The 22042-nt window shown below is 42.3% G+C and overlaps 1 protein-coding gene across 1 annotated transcript in view; it reads left to right on the top strand.

Annotated features, from left to right (window-relative positions):
• Positions 1-3841: 3841 nt before the first annotated feature.
• The window catches only part of PDIA5 (protein disulfide isomerase family A member 5), a 112929-nt gene continuing 94728 nt past the window's right edge, over positions 3842-22042 (top strand). Inside the window, exons 1-2 of the mRNA XM_029959894.1 lie at positions 3842-3969; positions 17008-17350. Coding sequence (XP_029815754.1) covers positions 3842-3969; positions 17008-17350 — 471 coding nt within the window. The remainder of the gene's footprint in view (positions 3970-17007; positions 17351-22042) is intronic.

Below are 22042 nucleotides of genomic sequence, written 5' to 3'. Positions count from 1 at the left end.
AAAGTTCAGGGGAGGACAGTGATACTCAAGCACTTGCTTAAAGATAGGCATATGTTCTTAAATGCATAATGATCTGGGGTGTTTTTACTTGTATACCCTGTGTTAAAAATGGGGAGTTTCCACCAGTTTTGTTAACATTGCAAGCATTTCTGCATCTCCTTGTTTCTACACAGAAGCAATACTGCTGGCACTTTAGATTTTGCAACAGAAGAAAATGGGTGTTCTAATATGGGTTGTCAGCCTTAGTCTGATTAAATCAGACAAGTTAGCCACCAGTTCCTGTAGGGTCAGACTGGGCCATACATTTGGACCTTTGAGATGCTTGAGTTTAAATGTGATGACCTCTGAACAATCTGATTGGGACCGATATAGGCAGTCAGACTGAGATGCCAGTCAGTACCTTTCCCTCCCTCAGGAGCTGTTTGTAGGTTTACCTATTAATGCTCACCACAGTTACAGGCTCTGACTCAAGGGCTGTCATTAATCACTGCCTAAGAACTGCATCAGGTAAGCAGATGTATCAGTTGCTGCGCTGAAGCAGCAGCACTCACTTCAAACTGTCATTTGCTCCTGACGTAACAAGGGAGAAGATTATGCAGCCTAAGTACCAATAATTTTTCACTGCACAACTGAAAGAAGCTTTGGGTGCCACATTGCTACAAATGATGGTGCTGAGGGTTCATGAAGTTCAGTGATAGGCACCGAAACACACATCGTGGTGCCTCGCTGCATGTCCCAGTTACACCCACTTGTAGTTACTCAAAGATGTTCAATTGATGAGCCTGAATAACAGTGTTAGAATGTGGGTTCAGCTCCCAAGTTTAATAGCTAGGTCTGAATAATCACATCTTTCAACAGAGCCAGTCACATTTTATGAAAGTTCAGATTCACTTTATCTGTAATCCATCCCTGTAATCCATCCCTAATTCTTCTGAACAGCAGGAGATAGCAAGGCAAGATCTTTGCATAGGTGTTCCAAGTATTTAGCAGTTTGGTTTCCAGGCAATCAGTTTTACTGATTCAGCAAATGCAGCAGTTCTCAAACTCCAATCTACTAAGACCATTGCTGTCAGAATAGTAAAGCATCTGTCAGTCTCCAAGTTGTGATGTTTTTCTGCTGCTTGGAGCTCAAGTCAATATTAATTTAAGATTTCCAAAACCTTTTTTTTTTCCTTGGGGTTTGGTGGTTTGGGGTTTTTTTGTTTGTTTTGGGGTTTTTTTTGTTTGTTTGGAGGTTTTTTTGACCATCTAGACTCCAAAATAAGCATATTTCTTTGAACTCTTTCTGTGTCAGGTATGTCTGACAAAAATCCAGCTATGAGCAAACTTTCAGCCAATGCTGAAAATAAGAGGGCAACAAACAAGTAAGAGGGGAGAACAAACATGCTGAGTGACCTGGAGAGAAAATTACATGTCTGCATGCAACAGAAAAAAAGCCCACAATAACAAGTGTCAATTCCCAGTACTTCTCCCAAGAGAATGCTGAAAGACAGGGTGCAGCAAAGCAGATGCACACCTCCTGTTGAAGGAAGCTTAGATTCAGATTGTTGCCAATAGTCACTCTAATTTTGCTTAACTATTTTTATGGTAACTCCAGTGTATGTTTGAAAATATTGAGAAAAAGACTGTGACACTGGAAGGAAAAACAGAATCCATGAGAGATCTGAGGCAGAGATTGTGACAATACAGTATTTGAAAATCACTCAATTCTTTGCATTACTGTTCATATTTGCCATGTGGTTTCAGCAAGAAATAGTATTCTACACACACAATGTTCAAACTTTTCAATAATGGATCTTACAGCAGCTGCTGTTTTGCAGCCAAGGAATGACTGCACTTCAGTGGCAGCCAAAGGATCCCAGTAGCTCCCAGAGTGCTTAAAAGTATATAAAGAAACATATTTCTAATTTATTACCTTTTACACAGACGTGTGCTTTATGGGGAAGGCTTGATACAACTAATGCTACTTTCTCTTTAAGGCTCACCCAGGAAATCCTTAAGGTCAAATTGTAGTCTGTATACTTTGAAGAACCACATTTTGCTGCCTGAACTGGGAATGGCAGCAGGACAGCTGGTACAAATGGCAGCTTTCCTCCCATATTCACATACTCTAACTTTTCTAAACTTGTATGTGAGTTGCCACAGGATTCCATGTCCTGCTTATTGTTTGCTGTGCTGATACACTGGCGCATCCAGAGGTAATTTTTCATGTGTCATCAGAAATGTTGTAACACCAGATTGGTTTTGTAAATACAAGTGATTACCTAAGTGATGGAGGATTCCTGTCTCCTATGCATCCAAGAATAAAAAGGGAGGGCAGGGGAGAGAGAGAGAACAAAATACTATGTACCAGATAAAAGAGCAGGAAACCTGAATTAATTTGTGGAAGCAATAACATTTTTGTCAGTTATTGCTGTTTCCTGAAGGATGGAACCTCGCTGATGGAAAGATGCTCAGGTCAGATATGCTTTCATTTGTCAGCAGGTAGCCTTTGCAAAATCCAAAATCATGCACCCTTCACACACACTTTTGTTTTTCAGGGCTGCACTCAGAGTATAAGAATTGTCATGTGTTATCAACTTGGCAATCTGTTCAGATCAGTATCCTCTCTAATTGTAGTTTAAGAGGGCAGTGACATAATCTGATGCTTTTTTTTCTGCTTTAAATCTCAGTCTCTTGAGAGACTCAGTACTTCTCTGGAGCACATGCTTTAAAATCTCTCTGAAGTCTGACATAAATAATGCCAAATCTGGGCAATCTTGCTGTAACATAACTGACCAAACCCTCTTCAATCTTTTTAAGGTCTTGGACTCTGTGGCTTCCTGTCACAATGCATTCCATACTCAGCAAAAATGCTTATTTTTATCAGATGCTTCCTTTTGCAGAATTCTGTGCTATTTGATTTCATTTCTCACCCAGTACCTGCAGCAGCACAGAGCCCACTGCCAGGGCCCTGAGTGCGCTTTTACACCTGAATACCCGGATCGACTCCAGGGCCTTCCCAGGCCGGCCTGTGTCCCCAGGCCCCCCTGCCTGCTACCCCAGAGCCCGGGGAGCCTCCAGTTCTTATGGCTCCCTGGCACACATCCCCTGTGAATCAGCACAACAAAGTTTGCTTTTTCCTTCCACTCCCAAATATTTGTTATGAATCCACAGAGAAACCTACTGCGAATAATGCCCTCCGCCAGCTGGCAGCCCCCTCAGCGCTGAGTGCTGCCCTCCCTGCGTGGAACATTCCCAATAGCTACTCTGTCAAGCAGGGACAGTCCCCTCAGGACCTTCAGACTCCGGGGGCTGTCCACTTTGGACCTTCCAGCAGAGCCCTAACATCATTCTGTCCCTTCACAACCGATGGAATCACCTCTGGGTCAGGCGAGTGGTGACAGGGACCCAGCACCCACCCAGAGAGCTCCTGCCATGCTAAGAAGAGACAGTCTCAAGTTTCCCCCCAAAACCCCAGGAAACCCTTTCATAGGTTCTCTAAATCAGTTATAGCTGTGAATGTGGAGCCTTACCTCCTCCTGGGTGACAGCCACCAAAGAGCTCCTGACATGGCAGCAGGACCCATTTCAGCCGGTCCCACTGCTGGTCACCTCCCTTTACACCCAGCACCATCAGGGCACCACAGCAAATCCTGAGGGAAGGGGGATGCCAGGCACAGGTGTAGTGGAACAGCCATTATCCAGGGCAACCGCCAGGACGGGTCTCCCCTCAGGGCCAGGCAGTGCCGCCCCTCCTGTGGGACAGCTCCTGCCAGGTCTGCTCATCCTCTCTGTTGGTCAGCACAGACAACAGCACCACTACATTCTTCCCTTCAAAACTTAGCCACATTTTGGCTGAAATGGCTGGAGCATTTCAGGACAACCCCCAGGAAAATGGCTGGTGCACGGCTTTTGGTCTCCAAGGGGCAGATTGGTCTCAAATGACAGCACAGCATGTCTTCATTGAAGGTTTTCATGATGCAGAAAGGTAAAATAGGTTTATTTTACTCAGGGAACAGACCCACAGAGGATGATTTTTACAAGAAGTGATCCCAGCCCCATCAGTCATGCACTAAAGCCACAGCTACCAGCTCATCCTTTCTTTTTGGTGGCAGCTCTCTAACTAAATGTGTTTTCTCTGGTCTAATTCACTGCATTGTGCTGTATGCTGAGTTTGTGAGCTCATGGTAACTGCTCAGGTTTTGTTCTGTTTTTAAATAACAGTGAAGCAAATTCATCTGTGAGCTATGGATTAATAGCTGGCATGGATTTAGGCCAATGTACTTGAATACATTCATGAAATTTCACTTTATCCCTGGTGTCTTTTCCTCAAGAATAATTTAAATTTTCAATTCTTTCTTTTATCTTTGTTATGTTTCACTTGCTTGTAAATACACATAATACATCCTGATTTTGTTTGCATGTTGATTGTCTTTCTCAGGAAAATAGATAAATAATTTATTGGTGAATAAGATATGAACTGGTGTTGGAGTTATGCCAGATCTAACCTTGTGTCTTCTCTATTTTTTTATCGTCTTTGAGAAAAAGAGAAATGAAACAAAGAAACAAGAATGCTTAAAGCATGTGATAAATTATTACCTGTAAAGAAGAGCATTTTGGAAAACTTCTTTTCTAAGAGCATCTTTGGCTTGTTTGATACAGTGTTGTTTTCAGGTGTACTGGGGTTGTTTTGAAAGGAGAATGGTAAACCAGTGTTCGTATGATAATTAAAAGTAGCTGTCTACAACTGCCAGTCAGAATCAAGTTCAAAAATTTCAGCAGCAGAAGCATGAATCCATAAACTGAAGGAGGAACTCCTTCACCTAGAAATGAGTAACAGGCTATTACAGTCTCTGCAGCCAGCTATAAAAGGGAAATGTTCAGTACACTGCAATTATGCCATGCATCATAACCTCTACGGTTATGTGCAAAGTAAATGTAGATTGATCATTATTATCTTCCAATTTTTCAGAAGAATCAGCCTAAGTACCTCACATAAAAGTAAATAAACTCATTAGAAGATGATGAAATCTGAAGAAAAGTCTAGGTTTCTTTTTTTTTCCTTAACTAGGTCTCTCATCTGTTATTTCCTCTATTATCTCATTTTGGATACTTGGTTGGAGCTGCTTGGAAAATGGGCAGTTGAGGAGACTTTTTTTAGATAGAATAGTCTGAAATGGCAGGGAGAAAGAAAAATATTTTGGTTTCTAAACACAGCTGCTCTGCCTTATGGGAACTGTAGTCCAGGTGTTGCAAAATTACATTCTTCATTGAAGGTTGGGTTCCTTGTCATGAATAAGTAGATCAACATGCCCTCCTCTTTCACTTTATTTGTACAGGGAAATGGTGCATCACAGCAGTCACATGGCCACAACACACCAAGGAGATAATACAGCCTAAAAAGAAGAAGAGTATAAGACAATCAAAGTAAATATATGAAAGACTCAATAATAATATGAAATTGTAATAGCTAGGATTATGATCACTGCTTCAGCTGCAATTTTCTGCAGAGAACGAGCACCATTGACCAGAAATATTTTTAATTAAAGTAGTTCTATCAAAAGCTCAGCTCTTCACCAAAACCAGACTAGAACTGTACTTTTTTTGTCAGATTTCCCCTTGACAAATTGAACAGACACTGCTTCTGCCTGCTTCTTTCTCAGCTCCCTGGGAATCAGATTAAATGACAGGGGCTGCTCCCTCTAATTCTCATACATGAATTACGGTGCTGAGATACCTTTATGATCATGATCATGCCTTCTAGCAGAGATTGCTTCTCCAAAAGCCTAATGGAAACAACCCTCTTAGAGTGAAAGGGAACAATTTTTTTCTCGGAAGAAGTCTAAAGGAGAAAACAACCTTCTCTAGATTCTGGCACAGTAGGTTAAGTATTGTTTAGCAAGCATACAGAAAAAGACATGCCTGACTGCTTCCTGACATACTAATCCCAGCTTAAATAGGCACTCTGAAGAGAGTGGGGTTTTGTGGGAGGCTGTTGCTTCTAGAGAATTCAGCAGAACCCAGTGTATTGTGTTGGCTGCCCCGGAAACTGGCATAATACTGAAAAATGAAGCAACAATAATGAATCAAATCTGCTGGAAACAGCAATGTGATAGGAGAAGGAAATGTAATCCAGTAATTAGAATGCTTGCCTGTAGTTTTACAGACTTCAGCATCCTGATATGCTGCACATTTCCTGCATCAATCTCTTAAACCTGTAACTTCTGAGGGATCTAACATCTACTGATGCTGCTTTTATTAATAACAGAAACACTTTCAGGTAGTTCTGGGTCCAAAATTAGAAATATTTTTATAAGTTTAGACTGATGTAATGCTTCTAGATTGTACACTCTCTGCATCACTGTTATTTTAAATTTGATGACTGAGTCAAATGTGTTCACGTCCAGTTCTAAAAAGTTAAATAGGACTCAGGATTTTGAATGCAGTGATCTCAACCTATTTAATGTCACAGCAACAAGGCCTGTGATCCCAGACAACTAATGAGAACCCTTACTTAAACAAAAGCTAAAAAGAGAAAGATAGAGAAGAAATAGACTGAAAAGAAAAAAGATCCAGAAGAAAGAGCAACAACAGAGCAGTCACTGATCTCTCTGGTGCCCAGTGACAGGACCCAAGGGAATGGCCTGAAGTTCTGTCAGGGGAGGTTTAGGTTAGATATTAGGAAAAGGTTCCTCACCCAGAGGGTGGTTGGGCACTGAAACAGGCTCCCCAGGGAAGTGATCACAGCACCAAGTCTGACAGAGTTCAAGAAGTGTTTGGACAATGCTTTCAGGCACGTGGTGGGATTCCTGGGGTGTCCTGTGCAGGGCCAGAATTTGGACTTTGACAATCCTTGTGGGTCCCTTCCAACTCAGGATATTCTGTGATTCTAGGAAGAGGAACTCAGTGCTCATTTGAGTTTTAGCTAAAGCTGGCAAAAGTAATGAGTCATCTAGTCTTCCTCTAGAGCCTGATCTGCTCTGACTTTGATGTTCCCCTAGTGCACCGGTGTATTTCAGCACGCAGAAGGTAATGTAGGAAGCAGCCATTAAAAAATGTCTCACTTTCCTTTCACCATCATCTTGATTCCTCTTCAGTCTTGTTTTTTTAATGGTCCTTCTGAAGAGCTGAATAGCTGATCCCTCTATTAACAGTAAACAGATGTGAGGTTAATGCAGCACATTCTTTTCTAGTTTTGTTTCCTTTTTCCTTACGACAAATGATTTTAGTAGTACAATTAGGCTTTTTTGTTTGGATTAATCCAGGCCTTTTCCTGCTTTTTATAAACAAATCATTGTTACCTTAGGCAGCTTAGTATACTGGGCATAAGAAATAGTCACAATTGTCTTTTTCATCTATGTTTGTATAACAGCTAACATAATAGAGCCATGCTCCATGATGGTGTCTCTGCAGAGCTATCACAATGTAAATAATTAATAATAACAGTTGTTTTACACTTGAATGGGAGTTCTTTGTTTGTAAACAAAGAACATTTACTTTCTCTGCATTGCTTATTACATAAACCATAAAATTATTCCAAAGGAAGGAAGCTGTCTTACTCATACACTTGGTGGAGTTGCTCAGAACTCTGCAAAAGTGAAAGGTCATCAAAAGTGAAAGGTCAAATGGATTTTTAAAATTATTTAAAATATTTTCTTACTAGCAGTGTGGGCAAAGAAATGTGATATTTATGCTAACAAATTCATCTACCAAAATGCAATTATAAATCAAATAGGCCTTGTGGTAGTATTGTCAATGTGATAAGAGAAAAACAATAAACAGATTTGAAAAGAAGGAAATTTAAAAGGGCATCTTACTACATTATGTAAATCCAATTACAAAAGCAAAACCATGTCAGAAGTCAGCTGTGCTTTTTCCACACAAGATGCTTTAAGAAAGGAACATGAGCTGACATTGCAGAGAAATTAACTTATTTTGCTGAGTCTCAATATGTAATCTTTCTTGCATGTATTGTAATATTTAAGTATTAACAGCATAAAGCCAACAGATTTTGATTAAAGTTGTGGTTTTGTATTTCCAGAAGATTTGAGAGTCATGATTTTCCATTGTATAAGTCATATCGTCCCTCTTGTGGTACAGATGCTGAGTGTTTTGATTTATGTCACCCAAATATATCCATGTTCCTCATCACAGAATCACATTATATGCCAATTAGAGAAAAGGTTCTTCCCCTAAACTCTTCCTGTGAGTACACAATATTAAAAACAAGTCCATTCCCACTTAAAAGTTTGCCATTTAGGCATATACAACCAATCAGATTTTAATGTGACATTGAAAAGCACAAACCCAAGAGATCTGTGGTAACAAAGAATTCACAGGTCATGCATAGTTCAACATTTCCATTTCTGTTTTTTCTGACCACCTCAAGACTGAATCAAGAGAAAATGGAAAATGGATATTACTATAACAAGGTTGCAATGCCACCATGGTGTGAGATGTTATCTAGAGAAAAGGGGATTCCTCTTCCAAAGATATGACAACAGAATAAAAGGGCTTATACCTTAGAGCTCTTGTCTTGAGAAGTTTACTAGAAGAACATAAGTATTTGGTAATTCTTCATTTGGACAAATTCACTGAATCTGGGATTGCTCACGTTCCCCTCAGAGCAGGCTTTAAGGATAAGCTATTCAAGAAAATATCTGGTGTCCCTTTACTAAGCTCTCAAACCCCCACCTACATGGAGGAGCTGCAGCCCAGCTGTAGTGACAGTAACTCCCTGTTACTTATGGCACTAATGGACATGTAGCCTTTTTCCACAGTGTGGCGTGGAATAAACCAAGCCTCAGGGAAACCATGTGCAAAGTGAGATAAAAGCCTACATGGGAACTCACAGTGGAGTAGATCTTGTGCCAGTGACAGGCAGAAGCTTTTGAGTCTTTGGCCTTTTAAGGAGTATTTTGACAATGCTGGGAACAGTATGTCCAGCTGACTTAAAGCAGGGCCTGGACATTCGGCAACAGGATGGGCCTGGGAATTTGGCAAAAATGGGGAATCTGGTTCTCTTTTTTTTACTATGGTGGTAAGACTCCATTTCTAAATGATGCTTAGGACCTTGCATTTTCTGTCTCTCTCCAGTAACATCTCAGACATGTGTGTGCCCTGTCATTGTTTCCCATGTGAGCTGCCCGGATGTACTGCTTTCATAAACTCAGAGAGCTATGGAGCACTTCAGATCTGCAGCATTTTTCACTGTCAGCCTATATTTCTCAGGTCACATTCGCTGCATTGGCTTGCACTTTTAGTGCTGCCATTTGCTGCTTGTCATTGACAAGAGCCTTCAGCAGGTGCTTAGTTTTTCTGCTGGATAACTGACAGAGGGAAGAAATCTGTTCAATTCAACTACGTCCTTCTGCTGTATGTGTGGAGAAAGGAGCTTCAGGTGACCCTGTCAGCTTCAGCTAAACCTCCTTCTATTGCTTTTTACTAGTTCAGCTGGACAATGCCTTATTAGTGACTCAGTGCTGCTCCCCTCTTATATTTCACAGACTTCAGTTGCTGTTTTATGACCATGCTATTCTTTCTCTTATTATTTTTATGTATATTGCTTTTTTCCTGGGTTGCTGCCAAGACACAACTTGTTTAAAAAATAAACCAAACCCAGATCCTGGCTTATGTCACCCGAATAACCTCAGCTCCATGGTTTTGTCTCTAGGGTCTACAGCTCATGACATCAAGTCACTTTGTAAAATGAAACTGGATTTGATGGCTCATGGATTTTGCTCCAAAACCCCGGAAATTAACTAACTTCCCACTGACTGCAATTGTCTTCAGATTCATCCTTTGAGCTATCCTGGAGTCACTTGGTGAGGTCTTATAGTTCCTGTGAAAAGAAAAATGCATTAAGTCTTGTAGCAGATTTCACCAGCAATTCTCCAAGCACTTTGCTTGCAAGGAAAAGTATCATTATCTCAGTTTTATAGGTCCTTAACACATTTTTGCATAGGCTTGACAGAATGTTTTTGAACACATTCTTGTCTTGTCACTGCTCGTTTTCTCCAAAACTGTTTTCTTAGATAAACAGGCATCTGTTAATATTTGACCATGTTTTTTTTTCCACAATCCCTTTCCTCTTTCAGTGTACAGGATAGATGGTGCTATTCATATTTTGATTTAACCTCCGTGATCCATATATGTCCCTTGCCTCCCTACTGTATGCTACTCAGACTTCCCTTTGATGTGAGTTATATTCTTTATAACAGAATTGTTGTATGTTGTTTATCACTAAAGAGCCCAAGTGCTTCATGCCTGTGATAAGTTTGTTCTTCCATTACATAGTAGAACAAAAAAGGATGCTTTTCCACTTCATAGGCAGGAAATCTAAGATTGACTTTGCTATTTTGAATGCAGTCTAACTGTCAAAGATCTCCTATTTCAGAATAGTCAGCTGTACAGAGTGTTAAGTACTCACTGCACTGCTCCCATTCAATTCAGTTTCTCTTATGAGTGCTCAGCATTTCTACAAATCTGTTCAGATACCAAGTTGGATACTCAGAAACAGAGATATGAACATTTAGAGATAATGTGGGAAATTTTCATTTAAGCAATTTGCCCAATGTTATAGAGGTCACATTGCATTAACGATAAGACCATCTTTTTCCTTTCAGTTATCTCCTGCCTTTAATTATACATCCCCCAACTATTGCAACAAACAGCTTAGGCAATCTGTGAGGAAAAAAATAATTGTGTCATTAAAAATTCCATCCCACAAACCACGTTCACGGGAGGCTACTACAATTTTTCAAGCATTCCTAATCTAGCATCTCCTGACTTTTGAGTGAGTGATTTTGTTCCCTCTGAACAGAGTTTTGTGTGCATGTGATTTCCTATTTTTTTTAAAAAAGCAATCCAGACAAAGAAGATTTCCCTTTTGCAGGTTATACTCTATCTTTGACATCAGTAAAATTCCACATCACCATCTTGGTAGTTAAGACACCAGAATTAACTCATAGAAATAGCAAATTGCCATCTGTAGATAAGAGTGTGTTGAGGCACATGCTGACTGAGACCAGAAATCTGGGAATCTAATGGTTCTGGGGAAGTGTGTGCCTACAGCTTCTGCTGTCCTGTAGCTCCTGTCTTGTTACCTTAAGCTTCATCCACCGGTTTTGAAAATTCAGTTGAGTTTTCCCCATTCAATCCATCATTCAGTCCTAGACTCTGTCCCCAATGTCCTCATGCAATCACAGACTCCTCATGCATCCAAGAGTTTTGCCCACCATCCCTGCCTGTGTCTCTACACAGTCTCTTAGATGTGCCCTTCACACAGGTTCCTCATCGTGTTTCCTTGCTCATCCTGGTCTCCAACAGATTCATTCTAGTCCTCATCTTATCCTAGGGGTACTTTTCAGCCTATGGGCTCCCAAAAGGCCAAAACCAAAGTCAGATCAGGTGTATGTGTATTTCAAGAGAAGAAAGCAAGGAAGATAATACAGGGTTACTGATAGTTGTCAGTCTTGTGACAGGCAACAGTCAACATTCTTTGAAACAGAATTTAAGTCTCCTGACTCCTGTTCTTGGCCTGCAAAACAACCTTGTGCATGTAAGATCTGTGTTAAATGATTCATTCATTGTTGCAGCTTCCTGCACAATCCATTTATTTTCCAGATTGTTCTTCCCTTGGCACTCTACTTTTTACCCTTTCTGATTTCTTCCTTTTGTCTTCAGTATTTTTTCTTTCTGCCTCCTTTGTTTCCCTGTTGATTCTCAGCTGTTTTTCTCCTTTCTTTACTGACTTTTCTCCCTGACAGCTGGGGATTGAGCCAAAGCCTGCTGAAGTCAATCCATTACCTTCAAAGAGTTTAGGATCAAGGTCTTATTCCCGCTTGCTTCTTTGCTTCTACTACAATCTCTTTTCCCACACAGCATTCTCTGTGGTGTTTTCCTACTAAAAGATGGGTTACTGCAATATGCAGGGAAGGAAGGAGGTTTATAGAGAGAAAATCCTAAGGACCTAGTAAATTCCTTACAGGATTGCTAAATTGCTACTCTGAGTGAAGAACTGCAGAAAGCCAAGGGATTTGATCATAAGGATGGGGTTTTCTTATGCTAGCTTAATCACAGCACAGATTCTTTCATATGGCTGTGAGTAGTGGTCCTTGCAAAGACAAGATCTTCCAGGAAGAAAATCCCTCTCATTAAACTTTGCCATATTACATGTTGTAGCTAGTGACTGCATAGTCATACACCTGATTTTGACTGCTGATCTTGAGTTTGAACAAGCACTATTTAATCACACAAACTAATTCCACAGAAACTGAAAATGGAGAAAAAACCCCATATTAACTGGATATTTACTAATTATTATAAAATCGTATAAATCCACACAAGGCATCTGTTTATTACATGCCATGTATATCATGTATATGTGTGCAATAATATATGTGTAATAAAAGTAGATTTAAAGTTATCTATCTACATATGGAGAGGGAAAAGTACTGAATATGTATATATTGGATGTATTGGTTATATTCTCATAGGATAGACGTATGAAAAATATTTTGGTAGGACATCATCTGCAGCAAATATATGCTGATGGTTGAATGTTAACACATTTTTAGATAGAATATGGAGACAGATGCTTAGCTACTGTGAATGGATACAGCTCCACTGAATACTGAGGGCAGTACTGCAAACATTGTTTTACACCGAATAGTATTTTGATTGTCTACAATGCATTTTGCCAGCAGAACAGCGACTTGTATTGTTCCAAAATAACCAGCCAGGCCCCTATTACTAGAGTAGGCCATCTCAATCCAAGAGGTGTTAGCTAAACTGCACTAATGTACCTATTTTTGATTTACAGGTGATGTCAGCCCCCTGTAGATCACATGACATGCAAATCCCCATGCAGGAAACCTGTGGTTGGACTCTTCATGGAATTCAGATTCAGATCTCAGGCCTCTTCACAAGCTCATTGTTCGGATACTTCCTTGATGATACAGTAATATTTTATATTATATTTATAATATAATATTTATAAATATTTTATAAAGCTTATGCAAATCACTGGAAAACTGTTGATCACAGTACTTGGGAACATGCAGCAGTGCTGCAGTCAGTGCACAACAGCTAGACTCCAGTGGTTGTTTTAATCTTGTTTAAACTATTCTCTCAGCAGGTAACTGTGAGACGTAAATTATCTACTACCTGCCAGCAAGGTGCTTGTACTGTAGAAGGTTTTTATGTTACTCAGGAACACATTATATCCAGCTTTGGAGACTCAGTGAAAGAAACGACAGTGTTCTTAACAGTAGGGCCTCTTAAATGTAAAGGGGCATGCAGACTCAGACTTAAAAAAAGCAATAAAAACTGTAATGGAAAATATCTAGGAGGAAATATCTGGAAAATATCTGTACTCAACTTTTAACTGACTCTTGTAGTACTGGCTGTTTTTTTTTCTCTCATATATAAAGAGCATCTGTCTACCTGTGGTCCAAAAGTACTTTTATTCTAGAATGAAGGAAACAACAACCATAAAGTATAAAAGTAAAATTCCCATGAATGTACGCAGCATGTGTGTATTTTTTCTTTGTGCTGTGCAAGGTCTGTACAAAGTCTACCATCCTTCTAGATCTCTGAAATGTAAAGGAGTATGATGTAGGAAATGGAGGCCCTGAGTTATATGCTGCATACAGCACTGTTGCAGAGCATTGCCATTAAAGCATTCACACTGAACTCCATCCCAGCTTGCCTCCATGCCATTCCCATTGACTACAGTGAGCAAACCAGGAGAAAAGCATAAATATATCATGGCTTGAATGACAGACAACTGTCCCTTGGGACTCATGATGTATTTAAAAATAGCGTTAAAAAGAGTCCATGCAAAAGTATGGAACGTGTGACCTAAAAACCAATACTTTATGTAACAGATGCACCTTCGTAGCCATTATTATGGTGGCTAATGGTATTCCATGGAACTTGTTAGTTGATGTGTATGGATATGCTGCATCTGCAGCCCTGCTGTCAGGTGCTGAGGAGGCTGCAGGAGTGGAAAGCTGCCTTCAGGCTCTCCCTTCTGACAGACATCAGCTGGAGAAAAGCAATGTACAGCTGTGCTTCTTCTCTGAGACCACTCCTATGTAAAGTCCTACAGGGGCTGGTCCTGTCTCTTTTCCTTTTCATCATATGCTGAAGAGCTGTAGGAAAGGTCATGAGGAGCCGAGGGCTACGATACCATCAATCTGTTGATGGCAACCAGCTCGTATGTCTCTTTTTCAGCTGATGCAATCAGTGACATGACACAGATGTCACAAAACTTAGGGGAGATAAGCCTGCAGATCAAAATCAGTTGGCTGAAGCTGAACTAAAGAAGAAAGAGATGTTGCTTGTAGGAAGGAAGGAGAACTTCATGTAGTTAAGGCAGTGAACAAATCCTGCTTTCATCCTGGGCAAATGCTGTATAGTTTGGGGTCCAAGTGTAGCCCGTGTTGCCCCTGGATTCAGTATGGCTTGCAAATCTGGCTTGTATCTTTTTCAGTCTGCTCTGCTGTTATTTTTTTGTGGTAGAAGTGACTCATTTTACCTTTTGTGAGAGGCCACTAGAGACTTGTTCAGGTTAAAAAGAGACCAAAGAGTCAATCTTGTCAAATAAAGCAGAAACATATAGGAAATGTGGAAGGTGTAATTCCTTACAGACATACTTACTGTCAGTCCAGTTTTGTATGTCATTCTTGGTAAAAGAGGTGTCTGAATATAGATAGACAAGTAAGGATTAGCAGATGCAGTGCAGAAATGAACATGATCTGAAACTGTCTGGTTTTATAGCCTTGAGCAAATCATATAATCTCTCTGCTACTGTTTTCTGATCTATAATCCAAGGGCAGTAGTGCTTTCTTGCTTCTCAGTGGTGAATTAACAAATGCTTCCACAGTGTTTTACCGTGCCATGTAAAAATATTACAATTACAAGGAAGCAAGCAGCATATGATATTAATGTCAAGCAGATACAGGGTAAACTTGGGACACTGGATAGCAGCGCACTGAGATACAACTGTAATGAGTTCATTAGTAATGCACGACTGGATTGATTAAGTAGTTGCCACTGTGTAAAGCCTTGTCTAGAGCTGATAGTTGATATATTATTTTGACCTGCGACAGATGCTCAATGATCTTGTCTCTTAAGTTTTGGCAATGTCTGTCATGTCAATACAAATTATCGAGCCGAACTGCAAGAAAGAAGCTGTAGTTGCCACATGGATACCTTTTCTGTATTCTCCTATATATAAAAACTGCAGCTTCCCAAACTGGATTTTTTATATAACCTTTCAGAAGCTCAGTTTGAAATAGCTTGTCTTCTTTTTTTCTTTCTTCCTGAGAATGTTTCTTCTTGCCATCATGATAAAAATGTACTGCTGTGACAAAACAACCATGTCCCACAATTTATCCTTTCCTATCACAATGGCAGCACATCCTGTATGGTTATGTCACAGCACAGATATATCACCACATTGAGGTTACTTTTACATTGCCTGATACTGATAACTGTCATGTGAAGTGTTAGAAGATATAACATTTTTCTACACAAAAGAGTCACAGGAGGACTCAAACAGTCTTTGAGGATCTGGATATCCCACAGAGATTAGAGGTCTGGATGAGTCAGGGTAGTTGCATGCAGAAGCCTTTCAGCTCTAGGCTGGGGATGTGAAGGTGAACAGGATCTAGAAGAGGTTACCTATTCCTGCAGGTTTTGTTAGCTTATTTGAACTGGGATTCAACTGGGGATCCAGAGCCTTTTACTAGTAGGCTGATTATTACAGACTGGGAAGTTGGCACCAGCAGTGGTGGTAACTAATGTAGCACACCCCTCCATTCATCCAACCAGCCAGCCAGCCAGCCATCCGTCCATCCATTCACCCATTTTCCTTGCTGAAGTCTCTCTTCAGCCTTGTGTCCTTCCTAATTCCAAACTCCTTCTCATGGCTCCTGGGCTGTGCCTCGTGTGTGCTTTCACTGTCATTTTAGTGTGAGCTGAGGATTGCTAACCTCGTTTTAAGGCAGACTAACTGAGGCCTTCTGCAAATGGGAAGTGAGGCATAGCACTGTGAAATGATTTGCTAAAGGTTATCCAGCTGTGACTGAGAAAGTGCGCTCCCGTTCTGCCGCAAAAGATGCCACAAAAGTGTAAATGTTAATAGTAATAACTTTCTCTGTATGTGTTTCTGCTTTGCAAAATTATATCTCCACCAGGGGACTTGTTAATGTCAACGTCATTCAGTTTTCATGATCACCACTTGAAGTGATCAGTCAGCTGTGTGGATCTACAAATTGCTCCCTTGCAGCCAGCCTCTTAGTCTAATGCTCGGGTGACAGTCAGCTGTAAGGATCAGACTCGAAAAGATGCCTTTGATTTTCCTTTGATGTTTCTGAGCCAATGAAGAATTTCACACAGCCACTGGGTGGTAGGTGAAGATCCCTTCTGTTTGTGGGAAGCCAATTATAACGCAGCTGACCCGCTTTGACCTTAACATGACTGGCAGGACATCTGGGATGTCCTTGCGAGGCAGAGCTGGCTCACTGGATGTACCTAACTAAGGGCACAGACCGATTTGTTTGTCTGGATGCAGCAAACATTCCAATACTGTGATTATAATGGAGGCTGCACAAATTGATCCCGGTTGGACAGGGCGTGTTTATTTGCTTGCACTTCAGTATCATTGCCAACACGTGAGGATGAACAGAGTTCACCTTTAGGATTTAATGAAAATGAGTGGGAACAACTTACGAGAAGAACAGGTGCTAGTTTCTGAGCCTCTCTACCGGTTCACTCTTTCTCCTCTTTCATTATTTGTTGTGGTGAATAAGGGTATTCACCTCTTACTTCAGATGTGAGACCAGCTAAAGCTTTTAAAAACCTTGACAAACAAGCATCGAGAAGGAGGCTATTTGCCATAACGCTTTCTGGAGTAAGGCACACGCTGGGAGAGAAGGAGAGAGGCACAAAGAACTAACCCCGGAGGGGAGGCCAGTGGGACGTGAGAGAAGAGCTGCAACTTTTTAACCTCTGTTAGAACGAATTGGGCGGAGGTTGCTTTGCGATTGCCGGCAGTAGTTTGGCGGGTTGACGGAGGTGTTTGCCGCCACGCGCGGGCCCCCGTGCGAGCCGCACAGTGCTCGGGGGGGAGGGATGAGCATCCCGCGGGCCGGACGGCCGGACTACAGCCCCCGTCATGCCGCGGCGCGGGCGGGCGGTGGCGGCGGAGCGCGCGTGCGCCGCCAGACGTGCAGCAGCCGCAGCGGCGGCGGGTCCGGAGCGTGCGGGCGGCGCGGGATGGCACAGCCGGGGCAGGGCGCGGGCACTGCGCGGCGCCGCGGGCGCTCCCGCCGCTGCTGCTGCTGCTGCTCGGCCTGGCGGTGAGTGGCGCCGGGGGGCGGCGGGGCGGCGGCGGGGTGTCCCCCGTTCCCCGGGCCGGGGCGCGCGCGCGCCGGAGTTGGGCGAAAAGTTGGGGAGCGGACGGGCCCCCCCCGGCCGGCGCGGAGGCTGCGCCCGCCGCCGCACCCGCGCCGCCGCGGGCGAGCCGGCTGGGCTCGGCACAGCCCGGCATGGCCGGGCTCCGGCAGCGCTCCGCCCGGGTGTCTCCGCAGCCCTCAGCCCGCGTGCTGCGCTCCGCTTCCCCGTCTCCCTTTCCCTCCGTCTCCCAAAAAAGCCGCCCGGAGGAAGCGCACCCGGCGCGCACCGCGGCGCTGGGCGGGCCCCCCCGCCCCCGCCGGGGGGCTCCGGACGGCGGGCGCTCGCTCCAAGTTTCGCGTGGAAGGCTTGTGCGGCGGCAGAGGGTTTCCAGAGGGTTTCCCGAGGGTTTCCCGGCGGCGGCTGTGCCGCAGCGGAGCCGCCTCGCTCGGCTTTGTGCACCTGTGCGCCCCCCGCCCCCGGCACCCCCCGCCCCTGCGCCCCTCGCATGTGGCGCTCTCCATCTCGGCGCATTCCGGAGGACCGGGCTATGTTCCATTGACATTACACTAAGTAGAGCACTGCTTACCTCAGGGAGGCTTCTCGACTTCCAGAAATATTTTAAAGTCTCAGTTTTTATTTTTTTTTTTAATCCACAGAATTTAGCATAAATAGCTCAAAAGATTGGCGAAGCCGTGCTTTAAAGCACTGCTTTATTCACATTATTGTCATGGACTACAGTTCATCCTTCTGCCTGGACAAATGGAGTTAATAATTAATGAAAAATTACGATAATTTTTTTTTACACGCAACTGATTTGAAATGTATTTGGAAATGCATGACCGAGGAGTGCTCATCTAATTCATACAAATCAAGTGTGGAATTGCTAATTGCCCTATGCTTATTCTGTACTAATATTAGAATTGCCATTGTGGGACAGAAAGTATCAGCCCTGGCTGATGTAGCCTTTTGCCCCTGTCAGGGGCATAGCTGTCGGCTCCTTCAGGAGGAGGGAAAAGAAATGCTGTGCATCCTGAACAATTTTTGTTTTGTTTTAAGCTTCATCTAGAAGCACAGACCTCTGCTATATGCACATTATTGATTTTAAGTGAAACTGAAGTCAGGCTGAACTCTCCCTAAAATGTTGGAGAGGTCTTAGTGTAGCTTTTTTCCCCCATGGCTCATCGTTAATATACACAGTACTTTTCTCAATGATACTTGTGGCAGTGCATTCCTCAGATTAAGTATATACTGTGGACCAAGCAGAGTTACAACTAGATTGAATTTTCCCTTCATTCAAAATAACTAAACACATGGAGTTATTTCTGGTATTTCCTACTATAGCCTCTGTGACTGTCAGACCTTATCTTACTGTAGCATTCATTTTATGTTAATGTAAATATTTTTCTGGAACTTCTTTTTGTAGATTAAAAGATTTTTTTTTCCCCCCAGCTTTCTTCATACAAATCTGTTGTTCCTAACTATTCCAGTTGCCCTCTTTGGACCTGTCATGTTGCAGAGCTGGTATCTTTGAGATGAGCAGAGCGGGCCTGCCGTTGTCAGTGAAATTATACAAAGCCATTTTAATTTATCCACGTTATTCTCTCTTACCTTTCTTAATTTGCCACAGCATTTTATTTGCTCTGTGATGCTGCATGCTGAGCAGATGTCTTCATTGAGCTGTTGATTCAGCTAATTCTTTCCCCTTTGCTGTGTACAAGTAGTTTAAATTATTTCTTCCAATTTGCATTATCTTGCACTTGAAGGTGTGATTTTTCATCTTGAAATATGTAACTCGCTGTACTCCAGGATTGAAAAACTAGCCTACAGCTGTGACATTGCAAAAGCTGCTTTTAAATTTTTCTTGAGTCAATGTTTAAAAAGTCATAGAGGCTGTTAAATGAGGACATTTTCAGTGTGTAAAGTTAAAGTGAAGGTAATGCCAGCTGCTTGGTAGGTCAGTGAGAACATTCTTTCCTTCCAGCCGGTCCTTTTTCATGCACCCAAATGTGTTTTGTTTTTTGTTTGTTTGGGTTTTTTTCTGGAAGTGCTGAATACTTGCAGTGTACCTGAGACAGCAGCTAGAGTTGTGGAAGCATAGCACTCCTGAAAAATAGGGCTCATTTTTTGAAGCAAAATTGGAGGTAGCTTCGAAGAATTGAAATCCTTATCTCTGTAAGACTTCCTGCATATGGAAAAGGAAACCTACAAGGCTGGATGAAGAAAACATTTCAGTATCTTCTAATGGAAGATGTTTATTTGTTATCTTTAGCATCACTGTGGATATGTGACACACACGAGGAAGAGGCTGCAGTGATCTCTGCCTGCTGTAACGTCTTATTTCTTGAATGAATTGGAGAGTCACAAGGAAGTTGAAGGTTAACTTTACAGATACTTCCTTGTTTGGTATATCAAGTGGTTGACTGTATTTCATGCTCAAAGGACTGAATTTACTGTTCAAGGCATTGTGAAGGAGTTTTATGCCATGGCGGATTTGCATTTCCTCTGATATATCAGGTACTGTCCTTTCCCTAGCAGAAAGCAGCCCCTGCTTCCATCAGGATCATGCATCTAGGGTACGTTTGCTTTGCAAACACCGGTGAATGTTATCTCGTGCCAGCGTGGCAAAGATCAGTTTGTCTTCCGAGTGTTGGCTTAATGACAGAGAAACTGAGTCAAGAGTCTGACCGACAGCCTTTGGGAAGCAGGCTTCTTGACCTGCTGCCAGTCAAACCCAGTGCCTCCAAAGAAGGGCTTGGAGGGAACATTTGAGGCTTCCAGCTCCTCAAGTACTTCCTCTCTCCTTGCCAGTAAGGTACAGGAATGCAGTGGTGAGCACTGACACTGACTTGTGACCCCAGGCCTGCAGGGAGAGCTGAGGCACGATTCACTCTGTGTTGCAGGTGGCTCTGCAGCGTGGCAGCAGTGGCTTTGCCTCCAGTGGGTTTGCAGGCAGGGCGTGAACACTGCTTCTCCACTGCAGTGCTCAGGTGTTGTTTCCCATGGTGGCTTTTGGGCTTGAATTCAGGAGTGTCTCTTCCTATCCAGTTACTGCTTGAACCACAGGAGCCTCTTTGGAAAGTGTTTTGTGGCAGTCAGAGGAAGGGTATTGCAGAGACAAATCCCTTACTTGCTGTCTTCTTGCCCCATCCTACTTTGTCTGTTCCTTCTTCAAAATACTAATTTGTAAAACGGTGACATGGGATATACTCTGTCTCCTCAGATGCCCTTCCCAAATTAAACATTGGCTTTGTTACTCAACTCCATACCTTATGGAGTGATGTTTTCAATCCATTGACTTTGGTGCCAAAGTGCCTGTTTACTTCAGAGGCCCTGGGATATTGCCACAAGGGTGGTATGGTCATCAAAAATGGTCTTTCTGCCCAGCAGTGAGTTCATGGTGTCACAAGCAATTGGTGATGGAAGAGGTGCTTGTTCTATTGTTGACCATTTCTTTTGCTTTTTGGTGATGCAGTTCCTCTGTTTCAGTAAAACAGAGGTAGTGTGGCCTTTCTTCAAAGTTGTAGTTGGAGGTCTGAATGGAGAAGCTTGGTGATTCTGGTTCCAAATTACATTACACAAACTAGCATTGCCTTAAATTTCTTCGTGCAGACAGGGTCACTTTGGAAGTAAGTTATTGTTTATCTTGATTCTACCACTTTTTCAAGCTTGTGAATGGCAAAAAGTTGTGATGACAGAGAAGGTGTTTAGTTTTGGCATTGTGCTAGCTGGTAGCATTGGTGGAGGGTGCTGTGACTTGTACACTGCAGAACACAGATAACAAAGGTAATCTCATTTGTGACTGCCTTGATGATGTCCTGTCTGTTGTCTGTGGGTTTAGAGTCATGCAGCCTGTTTGCTGGGTGACTGCAGATAGACTCTTTCTCTCCCCCTCCTCACTTTTGCAGGATATGGCACTCCATGACTGTGTGGTTGTGAGCTGCTCTAGGATCAGCTGTGTGCCAGTTTGTTCTAATGCTGCCTCCCTTTTGCCTCTTGCAGATCACTTCCTTTCTGTGTGAATCTCGCTCCAACTATTAAAATTAAGCTTCGTCTCCTAGCACCTGGCAGAAAAATGTGAGGATTAATTAGGTAACATTCGTGCAATGCTTTGAAGATAACAAGTGCCATATAAAATGCTAGGGATTTTCAGGTGGCATTTTTTGCCCTCTCTTCCTTATAAGTCCCATTAATAGTGTTTTTGTCTTCTTTTTATAGTACCTCCTACGTGCTTCTTGAGTAGGTGGTACTTCTTTAAACTTCTTGAAAACCTAATTTTTTAGTGGGGGATTATGTAGCATATGCTTTGCTCGTGCCCTTAACTTTTGCAGTCAAATGTGCTCATTCAGAAGTGATATCTGAAACATTATTTCATCAACAGCTTGTTTAATATATATATATATATTGCGCCAGTGCCTGGCTTGAAGAGAGAGCTTCACATTCATAATAAGGAGAAAGTTCTTTGTCAGCATTAGTAATTGACCCTATTACAGTCAGTTGTTACTTAGTAAATAGTTGCACGGGTTTTCCTTCACAGAGCATTTGAAACCCAGTGATAAACCATACAATTAATTTGCTACACAGAGCTCTTAAGAACATCCTTTAGTATAGACTATTATGCCCGTAGCTTAAAAGCCAGTGTTTAAGAACAATATGAA

This window comes from Manacus vitellinus, unplaced genomic scaffold (genome assembly GCF_001715985.3).
Source record: "Manacus vitellinus isolate BGI_N305 unplaced genomic scaffold, ASM171598v3 scaffold_22_pilon, whole genome shotgun sequence".
NCBI lineage: Eukaryota > Metazoa > Chordata > Aves > Passeriformes > Pipridae > Manacus > Manacus vitellinus.
The sequence above is the reverse complement of the archived record's forward strand: the minus strand, read 5'-3'. Positions and strand labels throughout refer to the sequence as shown.